Source organism: Mobula hypostoma, chromosome 1 (assembly GCF_963921235.1).
Source record: "Mobula hypostoma chromosome 1, sMobHyp1.1, whole genome shotgun sequence".
Classification (NCBI taxonomy): Eukaryota; Metazoa; Chordata; class Chondrichthyes; order Myliobatiformes; family Myliobatidae; genus Mobula; species Mobula hypostoma.
This window is the reverse complement of record NC_086097.1, coordinates 143851388-143871163: the sequence shown is the minus strand read 5'-3', so window position 1 is coordinate 143871163 and position 19776 is coordinate 143851388. Positions and strand designations below refer to the sequence as shown.

General features: G+C 41.7%; 1 protein-coding gene across 2 annotated transcripts in view; it reads right to left on the bottom strand.

Moving 5' to 3' along the window:
- Positions 1 to 19776, bottom strand: part of LOC134351244 (unconventional myosin-Id-like) — a 135583-nt gene that overhangs the window by 74351 nt on the left and 41456 nt on the right. For both annotated transcript variants that reach the window (XR_010019105.1, XM_063057340.1), the window contains exons 9-14: positions 12135 to 12280; positions 10177 to 10291; positions 9405 to 9575; positions 7762 to 7832; positions 7368 to 7442; positions 1479 to 1611 (exon numbers count right to left, since the gene is read on the bottom strand). Coding sequence is in view for 1 of the 2 variants with exons in the window: in XM_063057340.1 (XP_062913410.1) it covers positions 1479 to 1611; positions 7368 to 7442; positions 7762 to 7832; positions 9405 to 9575; positions 10177 to 10291; positions 12135 to 12280 (711 nt within the window). In the remaining variant the exon portion in view is untranslated. The remainder of the gene's footprint in view (positions 1 to 1478; positions 1612 to 7367; positions 7443 to 7761; positions 7833 to 9404; positions 9576 to 10176; positions 10292 to 12134; positions 12281 to 19776) is intronic.

Sequence of the window (19776 nt, the reverse complement as noted above, 5' to 3'; positions counted from 1 at the left end):
ACAGAGGGGCTTGCGTGCAAATAAGGTGTCACATGCAGTCATGGTTGTGGAAAAGACATTTAGCATCATGGCCTTCATTAGTCAAGGCAGTGAGTAAAGGAGCTAGGACATAATGTTGCAGTTGTATAAATCGTTGAGGAGACTGCACTTAGAGTGCTCTATAACCACATATAGGAATATGTGATTACACTGGAAAGGGTGCAGAAAATATTTACAAGGACACTACTAGGCTAGAGGGTCTGAGTTAAAGAGAAATGTTGGCCAGGCTTTGTCTTTATTCCCTGGAATGACGGAGAATGAGGTGTGACCTTATAAAAATGTTTGAAATAATGATACACATAGATAAGGTGGATAGTAACAATCTTTTCCCCAGAGTCAGGAAGTCCAAAGCTAGGGGCATAGATTCAGTGTGAGAGGGGAAAGATTTAGCAGGGACCCGAGGAGCAATGTTTTCACGTAGAGAATGGTGAGTAAATGGAATGAGCCACAGGAAGTGGTTGAGACAGGTACAGTAGCATGAATTAAAAACCACCTGGATAGGGAAATGGAGGTGTGAGACTCAGAGGGCTATGGTCTGAATGCAGAAAACTTGGATCAACTGGGAGGGCCTGCATTAGGCATGGACTGGATTGACCACAGCGCCTGTATTTGTGCTGTATTGCTCAATGACTCTACATTAGAAGTAAGGGTAAGGGATATGAGCAAATTAATCATGTAAATGACAGGCGTAAGTAAACTGTGTACAAATGAAATGGGTTAAGTGTATGTGCAGTGTTCACGCGTGCGTGTGTGTGTGTGTGTGTGTGTGTGTGTGTGTGTGTGTGTTTGCGAGTGTGTGCGTGTGTGTGTATGTATGTACCTGCATGCATATGTGCCTGTGTGTGTGTGTGTGCCTGTGTGTATGTATGTATCTACATGCATATGTGCCTGTGTGTGTGTGTGTATGTGTGGTGCCTGTGTGTATTGTGTGTGTGCACATGAAAGATATGGATTGGAAGTGTAATAAGCTGTGTGTAGGGTGGGTTAAATTCTTGTGTGAACCAAGGGAATGAGTTATCACGTGTATGAATGAGCTGTGTGATCTTGTGAATGAGATGTGTGAGTGAACATGTGAGTCAATTGGATGTATGACTGAGTTGTATGCACATGTATGTGTGGGACTGAAATGAGAGAATGCATTTTGTTTCTCAAACTGTCTGTTCATATTAGACTATAATGTATGAATACTGTGTCACTGGGCTTTCTGTGTATGCGTGCTAATGGTGACAACAGCTGTTGACCTCTTCCTCTTCACCTCTACCCATGCATAAAGTGTGGCTCCTTCTTAAGTTCAATGCAAGTTTAACAGTCCCACTGAACTTGTACCATAACCTGAAACTGCCACATAAAGGAGAGGAGTGAAGACAATCAAAGCAGATTTGTTCCCTGTGGTAATATGTAATGCTGGTTCTGTGCAGAGTCAGGCAGCCTTGTCCTACCTTGCATTCCAAGTTAACAACAAGGGCAATCATGGAATTCTTGAAGAGTGATGCAGCAGTCAGGGGCCGTTTCGTAACTTCTGTGATGCTCATTTCCCCTTCTGGCCACATGTCTTTCAGAACAGGGTTAAAACTGGGAACACAGGAAAAAAAAAACATTTCAGCTCACTGTGTTGAAAACCTTATACCCAAGGCTGGAGATATCTATCAGTATTAGGAGCAAGGAGTTCCTTCCCCCTTTCTCATCCACTCCCGGGATTCACAGGCCGGTTGCTATGTACAGTTGCAGCTATCACTACTCTGTTTTGCAACACAAATAGAGAGAGCAAAAATAAACTGGTGGAGGAATTCAGCAGGTCAAACAGCATTTGTGGGTAGCTGATATTACAAGTTGAGACCCTGCATCAGGAATGACAAATAGACATGTGTCTATGTGGCACTTCTGAAGGCTTCAAGATAATCCTGGGTACTTCTCAAATAATGAGGTGCTTAACTTTTGGTCTTAATGGACCTGAAAGAAAACTATTCAGTGCACATTCAAGTTAAGAATCCCAGTGGAAATTCAGAACTAACATTGCTGTAAACAAACCACCCTAAACCTCAGAAATACGACTGGAGTTTGCCAGTCGGTGAGTGAACAAAAACTTTCTTGTCCATCCTGCGAAAATTCCCATTAAGCATCTCAGCATAAAGAGCTGCTACAGAGTACTACAGAGTACAGCATTCACTACTCCTCCCATTACAGAGGAATTTGGGCAGAAAGACTGAAGTTACTTTCAGGAAAAGTTGCAGTCGACGTTTCAGGCCGAGACCCTTCGTCAGGACTAACTGAAGGAAGAGTGAGTAAGGGATTTGAAAGATGGAGGGGGAGGGGGAGATGCAAAATGATAGGAGAAGACAGGAGGGGGAGGGACGGAGCCAAGAGCTGGACAGGTGATAGGCAAAAGGTATATGAGAGGATCATGGGACAGGAGGTCCGGGAAGAAAGACAAGCGGGGGGGGACCCAGAGGATAGGCAAGGGGTATATTCAAAGGGACAGAGGGAGAAAAAGGAGAGTGAGAGAAAGAATGTGTGTATAAAAATAAGTAACAGATGGGGTACGAGGGGGAGGTGGGGCATTAGCGGAAGTTAGAGAAGTCGATGTTCATGCCATCAGGTTGGAGGCTACCCAGACGGAATATAAGGTGTTGTTCCTCCAACCTGAGTGTAGCTTCATCTTTACAGTAGAGGAGGCCGTGGATAGACATGTCAGAATGGGAATGGGATGTGGAATTTGCGTTCACCAGCAACTTTTATGTGTGTTGCTTGAATTTCCAGCATCTGCAGAATTCCTGTTGTTCAGGAAGAGTTTATAGTTTTGCTGCCCTCTGTTGGATCTTGCAAGAACATCAGTTGATAAAAGTTTCCAAACTGAAATCCTTTTTCACCAAAATATTATTTATCTTACAATATGCTTGTGTATAGACCCCCTTAGCTACAATTGAGTCTATTTCACCTTGTAACCATAGTTCAACGTTCAAAGCAAATATATCATCAAAGTATATACAATCAAAGAAATAGATTATCAAAGAAATATAATAGAATCAATGAAAAACTGCACACATAGACTGAGAAGCAACCAATATACAAAAGATGACAAACTGTGGAAATGCAAACAAAAACAACTCTAATAATAACTAATAATAAATAAAAGCAATAATTTTAAATAAGTAAATAATTAATACTGAAAAAAATGAGTTGTAGAGGCCTTGAAAGTGATCTGTAGGTTGTGTTCAGTTGTCAGTTCAGTGTTGTGGTGAGTGAAGTTGTGCCTCTCCTTCCATATGAATAATTTGCATGATAGAAGGACAGTTGTAAAAATAAATTCTTTTGAGATCTCACAAACTGTAGGCATACATCTTCCAGTGCTGAGTCCTTCGAAGAGCAAAGTGCTGTCACTTCGTGATCGATGAAGTCAGTCCTTTTCTACAGACCAGGTAATGAGGTGCCTGAATAAAACTGTTTTCTGAAGTGTCGTTGATTGTTTACTGAACAGTGAAGGTTATCCAGGGAACAGGAGTGTGGGAGGTGGCTCTCAATGCTGGTTTCCTGATGCAGCTTGAATTTACAACCAAGACCATAATGGTCCCAGGTGATCCATGAAAATTACAACTGGAAAAGACCTTTCTAAATCTGTTGGTATTTATCCTCTTCAATAGCCAAGAGATCCAATCAAATTTATCTGCTCTCAGATCAATCAGTTCTATAGGTTTCTTGTGATTTTGAAAATCATGTTGGCTGCTTCTAACTATTTTCTCTTTATCCAGAAACATGGTAATTTCAAATATGATTAAAACCTCCAAAATTTTCTGAGTACAGATGTTATCTGGCCTTTGAATATCTGGGTTAGTCCTTTCTAAGGATGGACACACTTTACCCATTCTTGCTCCTTCAGCAAACGGCCACATTCACAAAGATGTGGCATTTGGTTCTTAGTAATTTTCTATCCCTCTATGTCTGTTTTTACGTTTTGCCCTACAAATTAAAATTCATGTCTTCTTTATGGTTTTATTTTCTTTCTCTCTAACATCATTCTCTTATTCTCTTTTGGAAGATGCAGGATAGGTACACCCCAAAGATGAAGTATTCTAAAGGGGCAAACATGGCTGACAAGGGAAGTCAAAGACTGCATAAAAGGAAAAGAGAGGGCATACAATATAGCAAAAACTAGTGGGAAGTTGGCTGATTAGGAAACCACCAGAAGACAACTGAAAAAACAGTAAGGAGAGAAAAGATGAAGTATGGAAGTACACGAGCCAATAAATTTTTAAGTGTTGAATCCTTCAAAGAGCAAAGTGCTGTCACTTGGTGATCAACGAAATCAGCCCTTTTTAAAAGAGGATACCAAAAGTTCTTTTTCAGATACATAAAGAGTAAAAGAGAGGCAAGTGTAGATACCGGACCACTGGAAAATGATGCTGGACAGGTAGTATTAGGGGAAAAAGAAATGAAGGACAAATTTGATAAGTATTTTGCAGCCATCTTCATTGTGGAAGGCACTAGCAGTATGTCAGAAATTCAAGTATCGGGGATGGAAGCGAGTGTGGTTGCTATTACTAAGGAGAAGATGCTTGGGAATCTGAAAGATTTGAAAGCTGATAAGCCACCTGAACCAGATGGACTTCACCCCAGGGTTCTGAAAGAGGTAGCTGATGAGATTGCGGAAGCATTAGTAATGATCCCTCAAGAATCACTAGGTTCTGGAATGGCTCCAGAGCACAAGAAATTTGCAAGTGTCACTCCACTCTTTCAGAAGGAAGGGAGGCAGAAGAAAGGAAATTACAGAAAGATAGAAACATAGAAAACCTACAGCACAATACAGGCTCTTCGGCCCACAATGCTGTGCCGAACATATCCTTACCTTAGGAGTCACCTAGGGTTACCCATAGCCCTCTATTTTTCTAAGCTCCATGTACCTATCAAGGAGTCTCTTTAAAGACCCTATCATGTCCACCAGTTATAGGCCAGTTAGCCTGATTTCAGTGGTCAGGAAGATGTTGGCGTCCACTATTAAGGATGTAGTTTCAAGGTAGTTGGAGGCACAAGAGAAAATAGGTAAAAGTCAGCATGGTTGCCTTAAAGGGAAATCTTGTTTTACAAACCTTTGCTGTTTGAAGAATTCAACACTTAAAAATTTATTGGCTTTGAGGAAATAACACGTAGGATGGATAAAGGAGAGCCAGTGGATGTTGTTTACTTGGCTTTTCAGAAGGCCTTTGACAAGGTTCCACACATAAGGATGTTTAACAACACAAGAGCCCCTGATATTACTGGAAAGATAGTAGCACAGATAGAAGGTTCCATCTTCTAAATTTGGGTTGAGATTCTAGATCTGAGAAAGGCCAAATTTGATGGTATCAAAAAGGATCTGGCAAGTAAGGATTGAGACATGTTGTTTTCTGGCAAAGGTATACTTGGTAAGTGGAAACCTAGTTACCAGGAAAGTCGATGAAGGCAAGGCAGCGGATGTTGTCTACATGGGCTTTAGCAAAGCATTTGACAAAGTCCCACATTGCAGGTTGGTCAAGAAGGTTCAGTCACTCGGCATTAAGATGAGGTAGTAAATTGGATTAGATGTTGGCTTTGTGGGGAAAGCCAGAGAGTGGTAGTAGATAGTTGCCTCTCTTACTGGAGACCTGTAGCTAATGGAGTGACTCAGGGATCAGTGCTGGGTCTGTTCTATTTCGTCTTCTGTATTAATGATCTGAATGATAATGTGGATGACAAAATAATGAGGGGTATAGATAGGGTAAATGCAAGCAGGCTTTTTCCACTGCTGTTGGGTGGAACTACAACTAGAAGTCATGGATTAAGGGTGAAAGGTGAGCAGTTTAAGGGGAACATGAGGGGAAACTTCTTCACTCAGAGGGTGAAATGAGCTGCTAGTGCAGGTGGTCCATGCAAGCACGATTTCGACGATGAAGAGAAGTTTGGATAGGTACGTGGATGGTAGCGGTATGGAGGGCTACGGTCCAGGTGCAGGTCGATGGAAGCAGGAAGTTTAAATGGTTCAGCACAGACTAGAGGGGCCAAAGGACCTGTTTGTATGCTTTTTTTTCCTATGACTCTAAGCTTGCCTGACTGGTGAGAGAGAAAGAATGGGAATAAGGGGGACCTTTACTAGTTGGCTACTGGTGACTAGTGGTGTTCCACAGGGGTTGATGTTGGGAACACTTCTTTTCATGTTATATACCAATGATTTGGATAGCAGAATTGATGGCGTTGTGGCCAAGTTACTGGATGATGCGAGAATAAGTGGAGGGACAGGTGGAGCTGAGAAAGTAAGGAGTCTGCAGAAGAACATAGACAAATTGGAAGAATGGGGCAAAGTAGTGGTAGGTGGAATCAAGTGTAATGAAGAGTATGGCCATGCGCTTTGGTAGGAGGAATAAAGATGTAGACAATTTTCTAAATGTGGGGGAAATTAAAAAATGACAGGTGCAAAGGGACTCATTTGTCCTCGTGCAGGATTCCCTAAAGGTTAACTTGCAGGGTGAGTCGGAGATAAGGAAGACAAATGATATGTTAGAATTCATTTTGAGAAGACTAGAATATAAAGCAAGATGTAATGCTGAGGATTTATAAGGCATTGGATAGGCCGCACTCAGAGTATTCTGAGCATTTTGGGGCCTCTTATCTAAGAAAAGGTGGGCTGGCGTTGGAGAGGGTAGAGAGGAGGTTCACAAAAATGGTTCCGGGAATGAAAGGGTTAATTTATGAGATGTATTTGATGGCTTTGGGCCTGTACTCGCTGGAGTATAAAAGAATGAGGCGGGATCTCACCAAATATTGAAAGGCCTGGATAGAGTGGATGTGGGGAGGATATTTCCATTTTTAAAAGAGTATTCTATTATGTAACTCTGTAATTTCTTTTTCAGAAACATCCTAATGAAAGATTTGACAGCATGGTTTAAACAATTAATTTCTTTGAAGTGCAGAGACAAACACAGAGCTGCTTTGGGAAAATCAAGACCCCAGAAAGTAAGGTTTAAGGGTCTGCTTCTATTGCATGCTCAGGGTCTGGAACCTCGGTAAAACAATTCCCCAAGACTGTTTGCTCAAGGAGTACATTGAAAATATTGATTAACGTAAACAGAAAGTGATGGCTTGTATAGAGGATGGCAACATTTGAATGAACCGTATTAGCTATTTGCAAATTTAAGAATAAAATATATTTTTGCAGAAAATAAAAAATAATACTCATTTAATCATGGGGGATGAAACCAAACCAAACATGAGTTGTACATAGCCAGAAGGGAATTGGACATTCCGTCTTACCAACTGTTTGTTGCAGACTGTAAATTAAAGCTAAAAAGACACTGCAGAGATCTGCATGGTCCTGTCCTCACCTGTTGTACATCAGGCGTTTAAAGTCCTGATAGAGTGTATCCTTGTTCTTATCAATAAAACCTTCCACCGAGTACCTGAATCGAAGCACAAAACACAGTTTTAGTTTACTGCTCCCTTTCTCCCTACTAATCTATACTGAGAGATCCACCAGAACTGGTGAGTTCACCCATGTCAGCACTTCATGCAATCGATTTTTTAGCGAACATTGCCAGGCTTTTACCATGCAGATGAAACTACTGCTTAGAAATTGGACTTCACCCATTTGGGTGTGTGAAATCCCCAATTAATGTGGGAAGTCCCCAAAACAATTGTGAAATTGGGACATACTTGCTTAAATAAATCATAATAAACAGCCATTACAACCCAGCCTGCAAAATTAAAACAGAAACTTACGTGACTTGTCCTGCGTAATGCTTTATTCTGAAATGCTTGTGGAACTCCATATCCTTTTCAGTTGGAGACAGCTGCAGATTAAATGTTCACAAACATTAGATACCGCAAGGTTTAGCACCTTTTGAGTGACACTATGGACATATTTTTCTGTTGTATGAGTCAATGCTTCCATGAAAGAGGTTGGCAGATTTCATGTGTGTCACCTAACCTCAGGTGGGTCGTTGGTTGTCAGTTCCAGGCCTCAGAACCTTTCAATTTGGGAATGGTAAGAATGATTTTGGCTTTAGTGCCAGGTCATTAGATTAGCTTAGATGAGATAAGATTTATTTGTCTTATGTACATTGAAGCATCGAAACATACAGTGAAATATGTAGCTTTGTGTTGAGGATGTGCTAGGGTGTTGGGAATGTGCTAGGGCAGCCCATAAGAATTGTTCCGCTTCTGGTGCCAACAAAATATTCCCACAACTTCTTAACCCTTGCTTTATGAGAACAGGTTGAGTGAACTCGGCCTTTTCTCCTTGGCGCAACAGACATTGAGATGTGACCTGATAGAGGTGTATAAGATAATTGATCGTGTGGATAGTTAGAGGCTTTTCCCCAGGGCTGAAATGGCTAGCTAGCATGAGAAGGCATAGTTTTAAAGTGCTTGGAAGTAGGTACAGAGATGTCAGGGGTAAGTTTTTTATGCAGAGAGCGGTGAGTGCGTGGAACGGGCTGCCTGCGGCGGCGGTGGTGGCAGAAACGATAGGGTCTTTTAAGAGACTCCTGGATGGCTACATGGAGCTTAGAAAAATAGAGGGCTATGGGTAAAGCCTAGGTAGTTCTACAGTAGGGACATGCTCAGCACAGCTTTATGGGCCAAAGGGCCTGTATTGTGCTGTATGTTTTCTATGTTTCTATGAAACCCACACAGTCATAGGGACATCAGTGTCTGCTGCTAGAGAGCTCCCTTGTGACTATCAGGTGATGGAAAAACTAACGTTGGCTGTGACTCTTACAGTAACTTGGTCTACATTATACATCAAACAGACATTGCATTCCTCCATCGTCGCAGGACCAAAATCCTGGGCCACTCCTCGCTACACTGACTGTGGTATTTCCAAAAGGATGGTTAGGGCGAAGATAAGTGAACTACATCCTTGCCAGGACAATAACACTCACGGCTGGGATAAAGGAAATCCTACTCCCTTGGGTGCAGAATGTAGTCCCAAAAATGCCCAATGTCATTTCATCTGGGAATTAGTTGTGTTTAGTTTTGTCAAGCTGTGGCAATTTGTACAGTGGCAGTACATGCCCATGTCAATGTTGGACCAGTTACTGAGCTAATGATCTGCTGCTTCTCACCCTTCAATGTTGTCTTTTGGGAGCTTTTTGGTTGTTCATGTCACAGGTTGGGAAGTGCTCTTGCAGACATCTTCTGAGTGACTGAGATCCACCCCACAGTACGAGAAACCTGAGTGTGAGGGAACACCACTATCATTGTGTACTTGACTCACATGAATCCTAATGATTAGCATAATGGGGAAAATCTCTGCATCTGTGCACCAGCCTGGTGTTTCTTTGCCTTGGCAACTTGACTCACAGCCTGTTTCTATGTTATACATTTCCTGACTTCGGTACTATCTTCCGATAGTGTCCTACCTTTCTGCTGGTGTAGTGAGCATGTTTGCCCAGCTTGGTATCCATGGTGTCCACCAACATGGTATCTGTCACCTTCCCCACATTCATACAGGCCTCGTCTAGGATAGCAATGACTCCCTTGTGTGGCTGCTCCACTAGATCCACAATGATCTGATTGTTGAAGTAGTCAACCTGGAAAGGGAAAGGGGTGAAAGGAAAGCAATTGTCAACAGCCATTCACGAACCTCCCATCTTTGGATTACTTATACAGTGCCAACCCAAGGAGCTAATCCAGACATGGTAAATGGGAATAATTGCATCACTGTTCATTGGCAAGATATTATTATTTCATTTCCAAAGATAGCAATGAGCTTTCTTCTACAGAAATTCCTTCTTCGCGTCCAGCAGCTTTGACACAATGCTTTGATAGACCAGTTCTGAAGGGAATTAAAAGTTAACTATATTGTTGTAGGTCTGGAGTTACGTAGAGCCCAGTTCAGAAAAAAATTGCAGGTCTCCTCCCATAAGAACTATTAGTGAACCAGGTGAATTTGAACAGCATAGTTATTGAACATATTTGTTTTTAACCTCAGATTTACTTTATTAGCTGAAATTAAATTCCTGAATTGATATGATGAGATTTAAGCTTATTTTCCAGTTAATTATCCGGCACTCTGATTTTCTAAGACATAGGCTTTATGTCACCATACCCCTGAGACTCCAGGACTCCAACACATTTGACCTTCTCATGTCTTCATTCCCCAGAGTTGCTCTCCGTTCTGGAGTAACTTACATGCTGCCACTCGATCCCCTCTCTCTGGTATTCTGCTTGCTCCTGTCGCAGGATCAGTTCAATGAAGAGTTGTTGAAGCTTCTCATTGCAGTAGTTTATACAGAATTGCTCAAAACTGTGGGAAGATCCAAACAATCAATAAGCACTTAGCGTGCATTTGTACATCAAATCCAGCTTATTCCCATTGGGGGGAATAAAGGTTAGATCTCCAAGACCACTTAAAGGCTCACTTTGTCATAAAATCATGGAGTCATAGAACTCTACAGAACAGAAGCAAGCCCTTCAGCTCAGCTAGCCTGTGCCAAACTCTTAATCTGTCTAGTCCCGTCAATTTTCACCTGGACCATAGCCCTCCATGCCCTTCCCATCTATGTACCTAACTTGCATCCACCACTTCTTTTGGCAGCTTGTACCACACTCTCACCACCCTCTGAGTCAAGAAGTTCCCCCTCATGTTCCCCTTAAACATTTCACCCTTCACCTTTAACTCAGAACTTCTACTCCTAGTCTCACCCAACCTCAGTGGAAAAAGCTTCCTTGCATTAACCCTATCGATACCCGTCATAATCTGCTATGTCACCTGCCTTCACTCATTCTGTTACTTCATGTTAAATGCACATCATGCACGTGGTCATACCACATGTTCTCTCTTCTTCTATTCTCCATCAGCTTTTGTTTATCCAAAGCTCTAAAGCCTCTGTTCTAACTTAAGTCTTTCACAAATCACTCTTGAGCTGGCCAACTGAATGAAGGGTGACCTCACTGAAACCTATTGAATGGGGAAAAGCCTTGCTGGAGTGGATGTGGAGAGGATGTTTCCTATAGTGGGAGAGTTTAAGACCAAAGAACACAGCCTCAGAATGGAGGGGTGTCTTTTTCGAACAGAAGTGAGGAGGAATTTCTTTAGCCAAAGAGTGGTGAATCTGGAATTCTTTGCCGCAGGCAACTGTGGAGGTCAAGTCTTTGTGTATATTTAGGGCAGAGGCTGATAGATTCTTGATTGGTCAGAGCATGAGGAGATATGGGGAGAAGGCCAGAGACTGGGGCTGAGAGGAAAATTGGATCAGCCATGATGAAATGGCAGAACAGATTCAAAGGGCCAAATGGCCTAATTCTGCTCCGATATCTTATAGTCTTATGGTTTAAATGACATTGGCCACTGTTTCTTAAATGTTTTGCTATTAATCTTCTCCCCCTTGTATCACCTCAGTTCAATTCAGTAACTTTTACAGTCGTCTGTGAACTCTTGTGTCTTTCATCCAGTCCATCACCTACGTATTTCTCCTTGCCATGGGCAACAATGTCAATGCTCTCTGAAATTTTCTATGGAAGTCACTCTGCCTTTCAGCTCTCTCACCTCTTGTAAATGCTCTTTAAACTTACAGATTTGGCTAAATGCTGCCTCATCTGACGCTATCACTGTACTCCAAAAGTGTCCTGGGATGTCTTATTATGTTAACAGCACTAACTGAATAATAAGTTGACTCAGAGTACATAAACTCGGACTTCTATTTGAACCACACTGCTGCTGGCCTGGCTAACTTTATCAATAGTAATTTCTAGGATATAGATATTGATTGGCCCAGTGGTACAGTACTGCCTAGCACTTGTGAATAGCAAAATTAATTTACCAGTCATTAGACCAGGCTTGAACTTTTGCTATGCTTTTCTTAACACAGCATTTATACCAGTTTCCAGTGGTCACTTCCATTTGCTATAGGCATTGATATTAGATTATCATTTGATTAATTATTTTTAAGTTTATGAACAAAATTATTTTTTATAAAATTTATGAATGACAATTCTGCAAGGTCAGGATTTCTCAACCAAAAATTCCTGTCAGTACTTTGTCATAGAATCAATGTCAAGACGCAAAATGCTTTTAAACCTGGAAGTGTTATGAAGTCAGCTGTAATCATGTGCAGCACCATTTCAGCAGGTAACAGTGGGTTCTTTACCTGTTGCTGTCAAAGATCTCAAACCCATAGATATCCAGAACTCCAATTACAGTGTTCTTGCCATGAATACGTGGATCATAACCCTTTACTGCAATGACGGTGTTGATGTGGTCCACAATCCAACAAAAGAGACGCTCATAAATTGCCTGTGGGATAGAGAAAGATGACGACAAACCCAGGCAGGACCAGACTAAACACTGCTGCATTACAAAGGTGTAGCCGGTAGACAATTTCATAACAAAAGCTATGTAGCAAAAAAATCTTGGTAGCTGACAGATAGACCTGATAACTCAAACTCCCAATTCCAGGCAACATCTTTGTGAATCTTTTCTACATGTTGTCTAGCTTAATCATATATATTATTCTGGAAATTTGGTGTCTAGAACTACACATAATACTCCATAAGACCGTAAGACCATAAGACATAGGAGCAGAATTAGGCCATTTGGCCCATTGAGTCTGTTCCACCATTCAATCATAGCTGATCCTTTTTTCCCTTCCTCAGTCCCACTCTCCAGCCTTCTCCCCATAACCTTCAACATTGTGTCCAATCAAGAACCTATCAAGCTCTGCCTTAATACACCCAACGGCCTGGCCTCCACAACTTCTTGTGGTAAAAAAACTCCACAAGTTCACCACCCTCTGGCTGAAGAAATTTCTCTGCATCTATTTTAAGTGAACACCCCTCTAACCTGAGGCTGTGCCCTTTTGTCCTAGATGCCCACACCATGGGAAACATCCTCCCAACATCTACTCTGTCTAGGTCTTTCAATATGCAAGAAGTTTCACTGCGGTCACCCCTCATCCTTCTAAATTCCAGCCAGTACAGACCCAGAGTTATCAAACATTACTTGTATGATAACCCTTTCATTCCCATAATCATTCTTCTAAACCTCATTTGAACCCTCTTCAATGCCAGCACATCTTTTCTTAGATGAGGAAACCAAAACCATTCACAATGCTCAAGGTGAGGCCTCACCAGTGCCTTATAAAGGCTCAGCATCACATCCTTGCTCTTGTATTCTAGACCTCTTGAAGTGAATGCTAACATTGCATTTGCTTTCCTCACCACCAACTCAACCTGCAAGTTAACCTTTGTGGTGTTCTGTTCAAGGACTCCCTTTGCATCTCAGATTTTTGGATTTTCTCCCTGTTTAGAAAATAATCCGCACATTTATTTCTACTACCAAAGTGCATGACCATGCATTTTTCAACATTGCATTTCATTTACCACTTTCTTGCCCATTCTCCTAATCTGTCTAAGTCCTTCTGCACCCTATCTGTTTCCTCAACACTACCTGCCCCTCCATCAATCTTCGTATGATCTGCAAACATGACAGCAAAGCCATCTATTCCATCATCTAAATCATTGATATATAACATAAAAAGAAGTGGATCTAACACCGACCCTTGCAGAACACCACTAGTCACTGGCAACCAACCAGAAAAGGATCCTTTTATTCATACTAACTGCCTCCTACCAAACAGCCAATGTTTAACCATGTTAGTAACTTTCTTGTAATACCATGGGCTCTTATCTTGGTAAGCAGCCTCGTGTGTGGCACTCTGTCAAAGGCCTTCTGTAAGTCCAAATATACAACATCCACTGCATCTCCTTTATCTATCTTACTTGTAATCTCCTCAAAGAATTCCAACAGTTTCATCAGTCAAGATTTTCCCTTAAAGAAGCCATGCTGACTTTGTCCTATCTTGTCCTGTGTCACGAAGTATTCCTTAACAATTAACTCCAACATCTTCCCAACCGCTGAGGTCAGACTAACTGGTCTACAATTTTGTTTCTGCTGCTCTCCTCCTTTCTTAAAGAGTGGAGTGACATTTGCAATTTTCCAGTCCTCTGGCACCATGCCAGAGTCCAATGATTTTTGAAAGATCATTACTAATGCCTCCACAATCTCACTGCTACCTTTTTAAGAACCCTAGGGTGGAGTTCATCTGGTCTGGGTGACTAATGTACCCCTAGGTCTTTCAGCTTTTTGAGCACCTTCTCCCTTGTAATAGTAACTGCACTCACTTCTCTTCCCTCACACCCTTCAACATCAGGCATACTGCTAGTGTCTTCCACAGTGAAGGCTGATGCAATATACTCATTTAGTTCATCAGCCATCTCCTTGACCCCGTTATTATTTCTCCAGCCTCATTTTCTAATGATCCTATACCCACTCTCAACTCTATTTTTTACATACTTGAAAAAACTTTTACTATCCACTCTGATATTGTTTGCTAGCTTGCTTTCATATTTCATCTTCTCCCCCCAATGATTCTTTTAGTTGCTCTCTGTAGGTTTTTAAAAGGTTTTGAAGGTACATTTAATGTCAGAGAAATGTATACAATATACATCCTGAAATGCTTTTTCTTCACAACCATCCACGAAAACAGAGGAGTGCCCCAAAGAATGAACGACAGTTAAATACTAGAACCCCAAAGCCCCATCCCAGCTCCCCCCCCACACATAAGCAGCAGCAAAGGATCTTCCTCCCCCACCAGCAAAAGCATCAGCACCCCCCACTGAGCACTCAACTATGCCACAAAGTATCAATAAAGAGATAGACTTGCAGTACCCCAAAGACTACTCAGTCACCCAGTAAATAAAGCTTGTTAATCCTCTATCTTCTCATTAATTTTTGCTCTGTTGAATACCCTCTCTTTTGCTTTTATGTTAGCTTTGATTTCCCTTGTTAGCCATGGTTGTACTATTTGGCCATTTGAGTATTTCTTCATTTTTGGAAACATCTATCTGCGCCTACCTCATTTTTCCCAGAAACTCATGCCATTGCTGCTCTGCTGTCATCCCTGCCAGCATCTCCTTCCAAATTACTTTGGCCAACTCCTCTCATACCACTGTAATTTCCTTTACTCCACGGAAATCCTGCTACGTCAGACTTTACTTTCTCCCTATCGAATTTCAAGTTGAACTCAATCATATTGTGATCACAACCTCCTCAGAGTTCTTTTACCTTAAGCTCCCTGATCACCTCTGGTTCATTGCATCACACCCAATCTAGCATACCTGATCCCCTTGTAGGCTCAATGACAAACTGCTCTAAAAAGCCATCTTGTAGGCATTTAGCTAAGTCGCTCTTGAGATCCATTACCAATCTGATTTTCCTAATCAACCTGCATATTAAAATCTCCCATGACTATCATATTATTGTCCTTTTGATATGCCTTTTCCATTTCCTGTTGTAATCTGTGATCCACATCCCTGCTACTGTTGGGAGGCCTGTATATAGCTGCCATCAGGGTCCTTTTACCCTTGCAGTTTCTTAACTCAACCCACAAGGATTCAACATCTTCTGATCCTATGTCACATCTTTCTACTGATTCGATGCCATTCTTTACCAGCAGAGCCATGCCACCCCCTCTGCCTACCTTCCTATCCTCTGATACAATGTGTAACCTTGGACATTCAGCTCCCAACTGCAACCATCCTTCAGTCATAATTCAGTGATGATTAAAACATCATATCTGACAATCTGTAATCGTGCAAAAAGATCATCCACTTTATTTCTTATACTACATGATTGAATTATAACACTTTGAGTACAGTATTTGCTACTCTTTTTGATTCTGCGTCTCTAATGCACTGATACTCACTCTGCTGGCTGCAATTTTGTCCTATCATCTGCCTTTCCTTCCTGACGGTCTGACTGCATGCTATCTTTGCTTTTTTACCATCCATTCTGTCTTGAGTCCCTTCACTCCAGTTCCCACCCCCCTGCCAGATTAGTTTAAAGCCTCCCCAACAGCACTAACGAACCTGCCTGAGAGAATATTGGTTCCCCTTATGTTCAGGTCACTTTTGAACAGGTCATACCTCCCCCAGAAGGGATCTCAGTGATCCAAGAACCAGATGCCCTGCCGGGCCCCAGCACCAGCTTCTCAGCCATGCATTAAACTGCCAAACAACACACATCAAAGTTGCTGGTGAACGCAGCAGGCCAGGCAGCATCTGTAGGAAGAGATGCAGTCGATGTTTCAGGCCGAGACCCTTCGTCAGGACTGCCAAATTGTCCTGTGGCTACCCTCGTGGCATGTGGCACAGGCAGCAATCCAGAAATTACTAACTTGAAGGCACTGCTTCTTAGCTTTCTGCCTCGCTCTCTAAATTCATTTTTCAGGACCTCTTTGCTTTTCCTTCCTTGTCATTTGTACCAATATGTAGCAAGACATCTGGCTATTCTCCCTCCCCCTCCAAAATGTTGTGGATGCGTTCTGAGATGTCTCAAGCCCTGGCACCTGGGAGGCAACATACCATTCGGGTGTCCCGTTCATGTCCACAGAAGCTTCTGTCTGTTCCCCTGATTACCAGTCCCCTCTTCTCCCTCTTCACCACGGACCCATGCTCAGTGCCAGTAATCTGGTCTCCATGGCATTTCCCCAGAGGTCATCCCCCACAACAATATACGTAATATTGAGGGGAATGGACACAGGGGCGCAATGCACGAACTGTCTATTCACATCTGTAAGGGCAGCCCAACTAATAGTTTGTCTGGCAGTAATATGACATATGAACTGTGTTAAACTGATAAATGTAAACACACTACATGCCTTCCCCACCTCTTGTCACCGTGTTCCCATTTTCAGAGATCCACGTACTGATATCATAAGCTCTCTTTGTTCAATATTGCATATTTACTGTATATATCCTGACCCGGTTTAATTTCCCAATATGCATCACTTCACACTCGCCCATGTTAAATTCCACATGCCATTCACTTGCCCACTTTCCCAGTTGATCTAGATTCTGCTGCAACCTCAAACAACCTTCTTCAATATATCCCCAATTTTGCACACTTACTCACCATGCCATCTACATTCTCATTCAGGCGATTAATGTACATGACAAACAACAGAGGACCAGCACAGATCTACATGGCACACCCCTGGTCACAGGTCTCCAATATGATAAGCAATCTTCCACTCTAACTCATAGTACCTAGCCAATTTTATATCCATCTTACTAACTCTCCCCGCATCTCAGGTGATCTAATCTTCTAGACCGTTCTATTATGCAGGACCTTGTCAAAGCCCTTGCTAAAATCCATGTGGACCATGTCTACAGCTCTACCCTAGTCAGTCATTTTGCTATTCTCTTCAAAATACTCAATCAAATTTGTGAAATATGAAATCCCATGCATAAAGGCATTTAGTCAGAAAAATGTGTGTCTTGTTTTGGTAGGTAATATACTAAAATGAATAATGAAAGAGTGGATGAGGATAGTTTAGAAGTTGCAGGAGTAGGAAAGGCAGTTGCATCCGCAACATTTACTCAGTGTTTTGATGAGTTTTTGGAGCCCTTTTCTCAGGCATTGCACATAATTCTTTGTTTAGCCAACAGGAAATCAAGAAATTGTGTAGGGGGTAAGTGAGTTTTCATTTAGCCTTCTGCAGCATATAAAAGGCACAATACAGCAATGTAAAAATTCCTTTTTGTCAGATACTTCAAGGGCAAAGAAAGAAACAAATCTGAAAAGTTTAATAAATGTCAAAGAATAAAATTGCCATGAGCAACATGATTCAAATGAGAGGCAAAAATGTGATCTTCTTTCTAACTTATGCATTGCTTTTTTAAGTATGACTCCTGCTTCCCGATGTTCCACACAGCACTGCCTCACAGAACGCAAAATAGTTCAACCATCTGTAATTGCCATTAAGAGTTCCTACATTCAGAGGCCGCTTTATGGGGCAGCTCCCGTACCCAACAATGTATGCTCATGGTCTTCTGCTGCTGTAGCGCATCCTCTTCAACGTTTGTCATACGGTATATTCAGAGATGTTCTTCTACACATCACTAATGTAACGCATGGTGATTAAAGTTACTGTCAACTTCCTGTTACCTTGAACGAGTCTAACCATACTCCTTTATTAACAAGGTGTTTCCACCCACAGAACTGCTGCTCACAGGATATGTATTTTTGTCTGTTTTCACACCATTCTCTGTAAACTGAGAGACTGGTGTGTGTGAAAATCCCATGAGATCAGTAGTTTCTGAGATACTCAAACCACCCCATCTGGCACAGACAATCATTCCACAGTCAGTCACTTAGATCACATTTCTTCCCATTTTGATGTCTTGTTTTAACAACAACTGAACCTCTTGACCATGTTTGCATGTTTTTATTCTTTTAGTTGCTGCCTTGTGATTGGCTGATTAGATACTCACATTAATGAGCAGGCATACAGGTGTACCTAATAAAGAAACAACTGAGTGTATATTGATCACTAACTTTTCCAAGAATATTTGCCTTTTTAAGTTAATTACTTGGTTTCTCTGTACTCAATTGACAGCTCTAAAATATTTTCTTGACACACTGTGTTGATTTCACATGTCCTTCTAGGCATCCCAATAATTTCTTTGTGAGATTATCAATGTCGTTGTTCGGATAGTGCCTTTTCAGATAAAGCTCAAGGTATTCACTGGATTTCATATAATGGGGTCCTTGCAACAGGTACTTGTCTTTTTGTAGCTTTGCCTCACTGCATATATGTGTGAATTGCAGTATTAAAAAGTTATTCTTGCTCCGCCCTTGGTGTACAACAGTATGCCCAATCTACAGGTGGCATTGTCTCACAAAGGCAACATTTGCCATCAAAGATCCCATCATCCGAGTCATGCCACCTCTTCATAGCTACTGTAGGACAGGAGGTACAGAAGCCTTAAGTCCCACAGTACTTGGTTCAAGTACAGCCACTTCCTTTCAACCATCTAGTGGCTGAACCAACCAACACCACTCCTACCACTACCTCAGTATAGTAACACTATACGGAGTGCAACTACTTTGCACTATAAAGGGGTTTGTTTGTTTGTTCCAATTATGTTTTCTTGTTAAAAAGGGGGTATAATTCACAGTTAATTTATGTTTTTGTTGAAAATGTTGTGCATCTGATGCTATGTGTGTGAGATGCTGCTGCAAGTTCTTCATTTCATTTGTGCAGACCTGTTCTTGTACATATGACAATAAACTCAACTCTGCCTTTGATTTTGATTTGGCCAGAACGGAAGTTTTCATAACAGTTCAGCTTTTCAGAAATAATTATAGTGGTGAATGGGTTTGTGCAATGCATTTGAAAATAAAGGAAAGCTTGTCCTTCAGTAGTTTTATGTGTACTATTGCACTCTGCAAGCAATGGAATACTTTGGAATTGCAGTCACCATTGCAATATAGGACACAAGAAGCCACCTGATTCCAGAAACACAAACAAACCAAATGATGAGATAATTTGTTTTAGTAATTCTGTCTAAGAGCAAATGCTCTCAGAGTGTTTTCAGAGTAAGTCTCATCATGTTCAAAATCAACCTAGCACTGGCAAATGGGACTCCCTCAGGAAGGCAAATTGGTTTGCCTGGATGAGTTAGGCCAAAGTGCGACCCCTTTCTGAGCTGTTGGCCTCTAACATCTGATCTGAAGAAGAGTGCCTTTTCAATAGAGTCACAGGGTCATAGAGCACCACAGCACAGAAACAGGCCTTTAGGCCAATCTAGTCCATGCCAATCTGGTTTTCTGCCTAGTGCCATCTACCTGCACACAGACTATAGCCTTCCTGTCATCCATGTACCCATATAAACTTCCCTTAAATGTTGCAATTGAGCCTGCAACCGCCATTTCCACTACTGGCTCGT